This window comes from Ischnura elegans, assembly GCF_921293095.1.
Source record: "Ischnura elegans chromosome 13 unlocalized genomic scaffold, ioIscEleg1.1 SUPER_13_unloc_3, whole genome shotgun sequence".
NCBI classification, from domain to species: domain Eukaryota; kingdom Metazoa; phylum Arthropoda; class Insecta; order Odonata; family Coenagrionidae; genus Ischnura; species Ischnura elegans.
Genome location: NW_025791659.1, coordinates 2,727,080 through 2,738,964, shown reverse-complemented (window position 1 = coordinate 2,738,964; position 11,885 = coordinate 2,727,080). Strand labels below are relative to the sequence as shown.

At 39.8% G+C, this 11,885-nt stretch overlaps 1 protein-coding gene across 1 annotated transcript in view; it reads left to right on the top strand.

The window, feature by feature from the left end:
- The first annotated feature begins 611 nt into the window (after nucleotides 1–611).
- The window catches only part of LOC124172966, a 382,467-nt gene continuing 371,193 nt past the window's right edge, over nucleotides 612–11,885 (top strand). The window contains exons 1-2 of the mRNA XM_046552496.1: nucleotides 612–701; nucleotides 780–873. Coding sequence (XP_046408452.1) covers nucleotides 671–701; nucleotides 780–873 — 125 coding nt within the window. The 5' untranslated portion in view covers nucleotides 612–670. The remainder of the gene's footprint in view (nucleotides 702–779; nucleotides 874–11,885) is intronic.

Here is an 11,885-nt window from a genome sequence, read left to right as displayed (position 1 = left end):
CAGGAGATATTTATTTCAAACTTTTAGAAAGAATCATAGGCCGTTTTCCAATCTACGCAGTATGCACTCATTCCCTCGTTCCCTTTCTCCCTTGCACCCTGCTTCCTTAAAAATGCTCTACTGGCGCCATAAAGTGTGAACGGAAATAATGCGAACTATTGGCAGTAACGAGTTGTGAAGCGCAGGGTCGGGTTAGGACATCTTGTGGTTGATTTAAGAATTAATTTCACCCTACTACTCGGTTTGTTTACGTTTGCAATTTATACTGCTTAATAATTTGACTTTTCTGGCAACGATTGGACGCTCTCTCTTCACATAATAAACAAAAAATTACTTACAACTCCAGTTCAAGATTTCTGAGTTTTCCGTTGCCGCCATTTTGACGTCCACTTCCTGCGCGGGGAAGGTAGTGAGGGAGCATCCGCGCTCCCTTGCTCACTTCAGCCGTGTCCCAATTGGCCATTTGGCTATGCCAATTGCAGGATTTAGCCATGACGCCTTCTTGGAAGGATGTCCCAACTCGTTAGCCAGCATAAGGGAGGGAATTTAGCCAGCTAACGCGGCCGCCAGATTTAGGCATCGATGAGTGCATCCTTCGCCCCCTTTTCCCATGATTCAAGGCGTTCAAAGCGTCCTCAGCTCTCACCGTCCTCTGTCTTGAAAGTGAAACATGGCTGCCGCCGATGGGAAATATTTTGTTTGTAAGTAGTGTTGGTGATTTGCGACTTATTCGAGTGCTTGGTAATTTTTTTGTTTGTAATAATGAAATATCGTTACAGGGAGTTTGGAACTGACAGAGAAGTTCGTGAGAACTAGAAAAGAGAAGGCGGAGTTATTCGACGGAAGTCGAAATTCCGCGGTGACGGCATGGAGGTGAGTTCACATTGTTTTTTTTTTTAACTATAAATAATTAGTTCCGCATTCTTCAGGTTTTCTTAAAATTTCATATTGATATCGGAATAATAAGTGAACGGTTACAGCAGGCATGTGATGATGTATGTTGTTGCTCGTGTTAACAGAAATTCCATTGTGAGGTGTGTTAGCTGTGTTACGCTTACTGCAAGTTTTAATTGAATTCTAATATAAATAATATGATCAAAGTTAATAGCTTAGGGCAAAAATCCTTAGACGCGTAATGCACGAACGTATGTAATGCTACCGTAAACCCTTTTACTTCAAGAAAAGAGACTACAACTTCGAGAGGAAGCATGAAATAGTGGAAAGGCTTTGTTACACGGCAAATTAATACCTACTTGTTAATGTATGAATGAATGAACGAGAAAATTAACCTTAAAACTGCCCTAAAAATGAGTGGGTAAATGCGTGAACAGAACAGATAACCTCTTTTATTATGATTCGTGCAAGTTCCGCTCCGTTCTGCCAAAATCATGCTTGCAAAGTACATTAACTAGTACCGGTTAATTTACAGTGTAACTTGGCCTTAATAAAAGTGAAACCCCTATTGTAATCTGTGTCAAATTTAATGTGTGGAATTTTAATGAACTCTCACTATGGTCAATTAGTTGCTCCCCTCTTTTGAAATGATGAATATGAGTGCCGTTCTTGAGGTATAATTTAAAATTATCATAAAGCACTTCTCAGTAATTTATCTGATACATTTTCCCTTTCTTTCCTTAAGTGCCATCATTAAAGAGTTGGAGGGGAAGGTGGGAGTTTCGCAAAGCAGAAAGAAGTGGGACAACTCATGTAAGAAGTACAAGGTGAGTGTGGGCTTTCAAGTGAATCTCGATTTAACTGATCGAAAAACTTTTTTGTGGCATGGTCTTTCCAGCAACGACAGTAACTGCTTATCCAATATCCTGAATTTATTAGCCTGTAAAGTTAATCAACTCTTAAGGGTATAATTTTCCATGTTTTAAATGATTTTTGATGAAATGATTTCGTACGTGTTGTTTGTTGTTGAATCTTGACATTTTGGTAAACAGTAAGGTAAACATACCAATGCATGACCCTTTAAGGTTTCAGCCATGAAATTATATCCTTTCAGGAACAATTTGAGTGCATATTTAATTTCTTTTTTGATTAGTAACTGTTTTGAAACTTTTTCTTTAAGACATCGTTTTTGTTGATCGTGTAAATTTAAAAATGTATCATTTTTACTTTCTTCGTAATTGGCTTGAAATGCTCTTATTCCTGACCCTCAAAATTCTGTGCACACTCTCTTAAACTGGATTCCTGATGTTTTAGTTGCTGACCCTCTAGTTATTTTCCTGAAAAGCTATTTATAACACAATGTAATTCACTTTACACTTAGATTACTGTCATATATATTTAATTAACGCAGACTATCAAATGTAAGGATATATAAATTTTGACACTCTTAGCTTCAAATTTATATTTCATACCAAATATCATCCTTTTTCTCTAGCCAAGACCAACCTGATTGCCCATTCATAGTCATTCCTGAAATGAGTAATTCTTGGCCATAATTGGTTTCTTGTTTCTTTTGTGTCTCCCCCAGAAAAAGTTCTTCATTTACAGTAATCACGTTATCATTGATGTTTAACAGATTGTTTGGGTCATGGTTGGTGTCAGTTACTGTGCCACTCATGAGGTCTGCCGTTGCAGGCTTATCAGGATTGGACAAACTAGCATCAGCACTGGTAGAATGAACACGTTGCAGCGTAGATTTTCGTGCCTTGCATTTTATGCTCATATCTTACTACAGAACATTTTCCTTTGCTTTCTCCCCTTTGATTTTTTCCTGTATTTCTTCAAAGTAAGAATGGATAATATGGAAGGAAGTTGAATAATGGAATGGAAATGGATGCTTGGTTACTCTTTATATCCTCTCTAGTAATTTCATTTTAACTATTATTGCAGGACATAAGGAACCCTGCCACAGAGAGTGGGAGGGAAGGAGGAGGAGAGTGTGCGGACACATGGCCTTTGTAAGGGGTGATGCACTGGGCACTTTCAGAGCGGGATGCAGTTTCTCCACCCTGCCTGTTTATTTCGAGCCAGCCGCAGTCCCCAGGGAGCCTGCAGGATGGAGGCGATGGGTGCTCCTTGAGCTCCTCAGCGTCCACCTCCTCATCCAGCGACAGCCCTCAACCGCCTAAGAGGAGGAGGAGGTCATCCAGCACAAGGGAGGATGCATTGGAGAGGCTGGTAGCCTCTGTGGAGGAGGCGGTTGAGGATCAGAAGCGGTGGGGGGGATGAATTTCTGAAATTGTTCCGCAGTTATGACGAAAATAAAAAATTAATTTAATATCCGTTCTTTTCATTTAATCCTAGCCCTCTGGGCCCATTCCATTCCTTCAAACTCCTTGCCTCTCTGCTGCTCAGTACAATATCTATGGGTAAGTCGTTCATATACAGGTATACCTGGTGAGCATTGTGAGGAAGCATGAAGACCCAGAAGAATTTTGTAGTTAATTGCGTGTGAAGGGGTTGATGCTTCAGATTGTGAGACAAGAGTGATGGGAATCTGATAATTTCACCTCTTGAAATTCCATTTTGTGTTAAATTTACTTGTAGCCATTTGCTGAATGAAGTTCTCTATCTCTATACCATGTTGTTGTCCACATTGGTTATGATCGGGGGAGGAATTAACCGTATATAAGGTTGTTAGCTAGAAAAGGAAGTCGAAGTAGTATGCTTAAATGGAGGCATGTTAAGATATTGGGGTTTCAGTGAATATACTGTGAAAGTGACCATACTATCTTTGCAATTTTGTCACCATATTAGACAACTGTTGAAATTAATTAATTTTTCATCCGCTTCACTGACTGCCTCGTGCATGTTAAGCATTACTGTACCATTTCTCATTGCATCTGCAAAGAAGTTAGATATTCCATTCTATTCCCTGAGCTCCTGGAGGGATGCACTGCTCGGTGACCTAGATTTTTAAGGATGAGGTATAAGGAATGAGGGAGAGAGGGAACACATACAGGGGTTATTTCCTTGCCAAGGTAAATTGATCTTGAAATGTACATAGAGTTGTAAATTAAAATCAATAATTGAACACACAAAATATTTATAAATAGTCATGGTCGGCCAAATGTCCTGGCACAATATCAGGTCTCGACATACGTCGGGCTATATTGTCTCTTAAGTTGAAACCATTTTCATGGTGCCCCACCATTCCCACCACATTCTTTTCTTCCCCAACAAGTCCATCTCCCACCAAAATGTCGCCATTTGTCAGACATGTATTATGCATGATGCAGCAGGCCCCGATTACGTTCGCCACTCGGGTGTGACGCAACGTCACCCGCTGCATAAATATGCACCTCCACCTGGTCTTTAGCATGCCGAAGCTCCTTTCTATTATGTTCCTGCCCCTTCGGTGGTGCGCATTGAAACGAGCCTGAATAGGCCCTGCCACTGGCTCGCGGTATGGCGTTAGCACGGCTATGGGGTCGGCAATGCAGGGGTAGCCGCTGTCCCCCAATATAGCATATCCTTGAGGGGGATACAACGCATTAACGTACAGGGGGCTTGCCCTGAATACCCTCGAGTCGTGCACCGACCCAGGGTAACCCGCGAAAACATCCACAAATTTGCCCGTATGGGTGCCTGGAATTGAACCGAGTACCTCAGCTTCCGACTAAAATAATCGGCCCGGTTAGGGCCGGACGGTATCACCTCCACATGACAGCCGTCAATGGCACCCACAACACAACGAAGCTCATCATTCCTTGCCATCCTGGCAAAAACCCTGCCCCAATCGCCTCCAGCTCGCCATTACTGGGGATACAGATTACCCTCCCAGACAGCGCGAGCACCTGACGCATCATCTGGTGCACCATTCGAGGAACGGATGATCGAGGCATCCCGAAATTCGAACTGACTATTCGAAAAGATGCCCCGCTTGCCAGCCAAAACAGGAACACTGCCAGCCGCAGCTTCTGCTCCCATCCACTCCCCCTGTTCATGGAGACCATCCTCAGGAGGTCATGAAATGCCTCCTCGGAGACGCGGATATGCTTCCGCATATCCCACTGACCCCCCAGCAGAACCCGGATCACTTGCTGCTCCCGGTTTAGAAGGCAATATTGCATCGGTTCCTGGCCAGAAATTTCATAATTTAGTCTTTCCATGTACAGAAGATTGAAATTAGATAAATGCATGAAGTGATAACATGTGTTTTAATGAATCTTCCAACTGAAATACCAACCAATTCCTCATCAGCAAACAGTTCTCTTACGGCCAACAGCACCCACTGCAGGAGAAGTAGTAGCCTCTGCTCCTGCTGCAGCCACTCTTGCAGTGCCAGAAAAAGCACTTCCCCATCCATTACTAAAACACGACCCGTTAATTCCCCGCGATAAGAGAAATGGAAAGTCTGTACCTAAATATGTAACGAATCAAACCTTATGGGCAAAAATTTAAGTAGGTGCTAGTTAAAATTAGGGAAATACTATAAATGCTAAAAACTTATCAATCTACGTGAAATATAATTACATTAATTGAATCGACTAAATGTAAATGGTTAGGCCTAAAACGAATTAATAATAAACTTTAAGTGGCTAAACCTCAGAATACACCCTGACCTTAAAAATACGCAATGGAAACTAACTTGCTAAAATAAATGGGAAATTGAACCTAATTGAACAGTGAACCTAATTTATAAATCGATTGCAATTCTAAATTACGAATGGAATATATGCTTAACTTAAGATACAAAATATGCTACACTTTCACTACCTCCTAATGTTACAAGAACAACAAAAACTAACTTGCTAAAATAAATGGGAAATTGAACCTAATTTATAAATCGATTGCAATACTGAATTGAAAGGAATATATGCTAAACTACAAAATATGCTACACTTGTACTACCTCCTAATGCTACAAGAACTAAATTACACTAACGCAACGAATTTAAAAATTACCCTCTACTACAATATCTAACCTAAAATGTTGCCTAATACTAATGGAATGAGAAAATGCTTTTCTCCAACACCCAACAACTCAAATTAACTTTGCGAAGCGACACGACTGCACGTAAACGTTGACAATGTGGAATGCGGTGGAATGTGATGGGTTTTGTTCATCATTTGTGCAAATCATTGCGATTATCTCTTGTTTTGCATTGGCCTAGTGCCCAGTAGATGGCAGCACCTGCGTAAGGATGTCCCAATTCATGCTCCCTTGTGGTTGGCTGCCCAGAATCTGGCTGGCTAAATACATGATGCCTAATGGCTAGTTGGGACACGGCTTTACCCTCCGTTCCCTTGCGCCCTCGCCGATTGGATCCACCCTTGCTGTCGTCACATCCGTAAGTTGACGATCGAAAAGTGCACGGAGGGTGAATAATTGCGAATTGGAAAACGGCCATAGTTTTGAAAGACTTCAGGTCGACCAGCCTGCCATCAGGGTGTTGAATCCTGATGGCCCTCCCTGGAGCCCTTTCTTCTATTGAGGTGGAGGAGGACTGAGGGAGATCAGATGGAGGTATGGGAAGAGAGTGGGTGGCAGATGGTTGAGGGGCAGGAGTTCTAAAGGCAGAGGCAACAGCTGGTTGAGGTTCTGGTGAGGAGGGGAGGGTTCAACGGTGTGGGAGATTGGACATTTTTCTTCTTAATAACACTTCCACGGAGGATGTCAACTGTTGCATTTGGGAGAAGATCCTCTCCTCCTTATCCTCCATCCGCCTCATCCTCTCCCTGTCCTCCTGTCCCCGCTTTACCAGTCGGTAGAGGTCGTCCTCGGATGTCGAGGAACTTCTCCTCTTCCTCCTTGCATTAGGAGTGACCAGAACAGGCGATGACCCACTCCCACTGGTCCCCGCACCTCCATCCATGTCTGGCCTGTAGTGAATGAAGCCATATGAAAGAATTTATAAGCAGTTCGAGAACCCGAAGAAGTCCCTGGGGTGTGTGATGTGGTACATAAAATATTGACGGAGGAAACCCTTGAATGACAAAATAATGACTTCAAGTTTCTAATACAATTTCATACGCTACTATTATGTGCACACAACACTTAAATATAGGTAGGTAAATATTGTAAATGTATTAGGTTATTTTCATGAAATTTACATGAAAAAAAACTTCAAAGAATACTTTGAAATCATAACATAGACACTGCACATGAAGAATTGAGGATAGTAATATAACTATGACACTTTTGCTGATACTAACCTAGGTATAATTATTTGTGTGTAAACAGGATTAATAACTAACAACTGTCGGAAACGTGTCTGCCAGAATACTTACTTCACAAGTGGAGGGTATAAATATGTTGAATGTGTACGTTCCTTCAGGGGCTTTAGGTAGAAAGGACAGAGACAAACTATTTTATAACGACATTATTCCTTACGTAAATTGCTTCCACGTAAAGGCAGTAATGGGGGAGACTTTAATGCTATCGATAGGAAACAAGACAGTAGTGCAAACGAGATTAGTATAAATTATCAAGTTTCAAAATCATTCTATCTTTTAATAAATAGCATAAAAGGTGCGGATGGCTTCACTAATGCATTCTACTTAGCCTTTTGGTACATCCTAAAACCGGCTCTCAAAAAACTATTCAATAACATTAATAAACACGGCATAACAGAGAAAATGAAACTAGCAATTATAAAACCAGTACCGAAATTCAGCCACAAGATATACACATATAATCAAAAATAAAACAGAACAAGTAATTACACCTCTTCTATACAAACATCAATACGCAGGCATTCAAAGCAAAAACGCAATCGACGCCACTACACTTATCAGTGACATCACTTCATCACCTGGACCACTGGACACGCACCCACTGATAATAGCAGTAGACTTAGAAAAGGCCTTTGACCTGATACGGATAGAAAGGATTTTGAAAATCCTGAAAAACATGAATACTTCCGATGAGTTAAGGACGACGATATAAACATACCAAGACACAAAGGGACAAATAAAAATAAAAAATGAATTCTCAGAAATTTTCAGCATAATAAACTCTGTCTGACAAGGGTGCCCCCTGTCAATGCTGTTATGCTCAATCGCGCTGGATTCCATGCTAAGGGATAATCAGGACCACGGATTAGGAACAAAAAGAAGGGGGAAATATATTCGTCAATCGCGTACGCGGATGATGCAACAATTTTTATAAAAGATGAAATAAAGGTACTTCAAGTGAAAAAGATCATTAAAAAAATATGAAAAAGCAGGAATAAAGACAAAATCAAAATAAAACAAAAGTGTTAAATTTACGCAAAACAAAGAATTAAACAGAAAACATTCCATGGGAAGAGACACTGGCGATAACAATTCTAGGCCTAAAGTGGGAAAAGAACATCTCAAATATGATAAATAAAAATTTGGAACAAGTGCTCGCACGAGGGAGGCATAATTGCTTTGTCTTTGCCCAATCAAACATACCAATTATAGCCAGAATAAGAATTACAAATACGCTCTGGTATGTTTCACATGCATGGCCACTACCAAAAAAATAGACGCAAACATAATAAGATTAACTAACAGCTTAATATTGTGACGGAACGCCTTATTTTGTATTTGTGTTGCTAAGTGGTTTATTTTATTTTTTGTGAAATATCATTTTGTATCGCTTGTATTGTATAATATTTCAAATCATGTTGACTCGGAGAACATGTGAAAGGCGAAAAAGTAGTTCGCTCAGTTCCCCGCTAACGTCGTCACTGTGCGTGAGAGGTGCAGACGACGTTAGTGCGGGGGAACGCTGGGTAAATGAGATAGGATAAAAGGCCGGGCACGGGTGAGAGTGAGAGAGAGAACAAGGTATCGGATGTCGGATCGGAGGAGGAGAGTGACGCACAACAGTGGAGAGAAATTTAAAGTGCGCTACGGCGAAAAACGCACCAAAGAGAAGGAAAGGCTGAGGAGGGCCGTGAGTAAGCTGCTACGCATGTTCCTGGGCGCTGAAGGGGTCGAATCTTTGGAGGAAGCACTGGCCACGTTTTGCAGACGCAATCAGCCGGCTGTTGGCCCGAGTGGCTTCTGGCCCAGATCCCCGCCGCAGAGTGGAAGCGTAAGCTAATACGCCCCAATTTCCCTATTTTCTTCTCGTGAAACTAGTCATAGCCAAAGTAGTGTGCCCCCAAAAAAGTGACTGTTTCGTGCTCTCTCTCTCTCGTCCGAAGAAGAGGAAGGACCAGTGATTTGTGTCAATCCCTCATTGTTCTCTGATTGTTCAAAGTTGCATTGACGATAATTCTTCTTTCTCAAACAAACTGACATTGCTAACGAGTGTTGATCTCATCATTGTAGATGGGTTGCTATTTAAATTGCCTTAAAGACTAAAATACTGCTTTTGTTCTCGAAGGCATTACTTAATTATTCACAATTTCATTGTTTAATCAATATTGTGTACGAGGGTTTATTAAGTGTTAGGGTATATTTGTGTTCAAAGGTATAATTTTTTTGTGTTTTTTTTGGAGGGTATTTCAAATGTCGATGGGGTTATTTGTTGTTGTTGTATTGTTAACGGTTCATTAAGAGTGATTTATGTTAAAAGGAAAAGAACCGGAATCTAATTTATTTAAGGTGGGAATTTGGTCACCGCAGATAGCGATTCTTCCGCCCCCCACCAATTTTACTAGCTTTATAGCAAATCCAACGGCGCTGGTCGCCCGAAACCGGTGTTCCCTAATCCCGGATCGGAGGAGGGGAGTGGTAGACGGAAGCAGTGACTCCTCCGACTCGGGGAAAAACAAGTACGTACGTGTCGTCTCGTTTGCAAAACCCACTCGTCCTAACGGATCGGAGGAAAGGAGGGGGGGGGGTTTGGGCTAAACCATACCAGGGAGGCGGGACCGGCACAATATGGAATGGTCATATCTTTAAATGCGAACCAAAAACTGTATTTAAATGGTAAGAAAGGTGGCCTGAGGTTGGAAGACGTATAAAACAAATCGAATTTCATATACATGAATAACTTTTGTAAAATCTTCTACTCTCAAAATAAAGAAAGGATAGATCTATGTGAATTAGCCCTTGAGCATGGGAAAAAGGTGCCATTCTTAAAGAACTTAAAAAGAAAAAATAAGAAATTTTCAAAGACCAAACAAACAACAAGGCCACAAAAGTCTAAATTATGTATGATAAATACCCGGAGGAAAAAGAAAAAAAATGATTACCCATCACCTAGCGCCAGAGCTTGGACAAATTTTGAAAATTTAAAAACCAAAATAGCAAAAAAGGTTGATGTTTGATTTAATGAGAAAAATAATAATAACTAATGAAATGAAATTTCGCTGTAAAATGTTTTCCACCCTAAATTGTGAAATTTGCAACGTAACAGAAACGATGGAACACAAATTTTTAAAATGTCCCCCCAAATGTTCATATTTGGAAAAAGATAAAGAATTATTACAAATTCTGGGACGCCTTTGGGGATGATACACGAAAGGACAACGAACTTCTAAATTTTAACTTTAATATTTTCCCAGCGTCTAAGAAAAATGTTTTGTTACATTTAATTGTAAATTATGTACTGATGGTGAAAGAAAATACCCTAATTGAAAAAAAACATTATTAATGAATGTGAACAAATAAACGTAAATCATGAATTAAAAACATTTATTGTAAACTTTTTCAAAGAGTAGTCCTAAGATATAGAGAACAATTACAATATAATTTGATAACAATGTAATTATTTATTGTATTTCTGTAACAATATCCTATGTCACCTTGCATATGATTTATACAATATCCAAAGATTTTCTACTAAAGAGTCTTAAGGTACTTTTAATGCAAATTGATTTTTGATTTACAGTCTTGTCTGCTCAAATTGAAAAGAGTTATTTGTCCTCCGGTTTTTTCTTTAAAAAATAGTGTATTTACGTTTTTGTTTTACCAATGTATGTAAAATTTCACTGAAAGCCTAAAAATAATTGCTTACTTTTACAATGTTTTCAGTGCTAAATGCATGCACGAAGGATTTACGCGTTTCAGTGAAATGTAGACCACATGGACAGAAAAAATTTATAGTGGCAAAATTTGGAGCTCCTAGACAACGACAATGGTAGCCTGGTGGATCGGCGTCCGGCCAGTGGAAAAGTGAGCGAATAAGACAAAGGCCGTGTCCCAATTCACGTTCATGCACCCTTCGGAGTCGTTTCGAACGGAGATAGAGTCAACCGTCCGGTATACCCGACAGCAGCGCCAAAACGGATGGTTAAAGAACTACGTATACATACGCAGGGACACCACACAAACAATAATGAAGCAATGGCGAGGAATGGACGAAAGGTTATAGAGGAACAAGAAGCCGTTTCGTTGAATGAAACAGGTTAATGAAGACATTGTGTGTATTGACACGAAGTGCATTTCTATTACAATGTGAGTGGAAGAGATACATTTTTAGATTCGCTCAACTATAAACAATTAGGTTATTCCTCATTAATGCAATGAAAATAAATCGACAGAAAGAGTCAACCTTTTTTGTATTCCTCAGTATGTTATCAAAAAAAATTGACAGAAAGAGTCAACCTTTTTGGTAGACAACTTAATTTCATCAATTCCTCAGTTTCTAATCATAACAAATCGACAGAAAAAGTGAACCTCTTTGATAGACTACTAGATTTCATTAATTCCTCAGTTTGTAATCATAACAAATCCACAGAAAGAGTCAAGCTTTTTGGTAGACTACTATATTTCATCAATTACTTCTTATGTGATCAAAACAAATCGACAGAAAGAGTCAACCTTTTTGGTAGACTACTATATTTCATCAATTCCTCAGTATGTAATCAAAACTAATTGACAGAAAGAGTCAACCTTATCAGGAAGCAGGATCATAGAATGATACAATTTTCTCCTCTGGGCATACTACTAACAACATCCAATGGTTGCCATTTGGATTAATTGGTATAACTATTTTAGAGAAACCATTCAAGACTAATTCAGTAAATATAATTAATAGTCTATCAAGTGAAATATCTCCTAAAA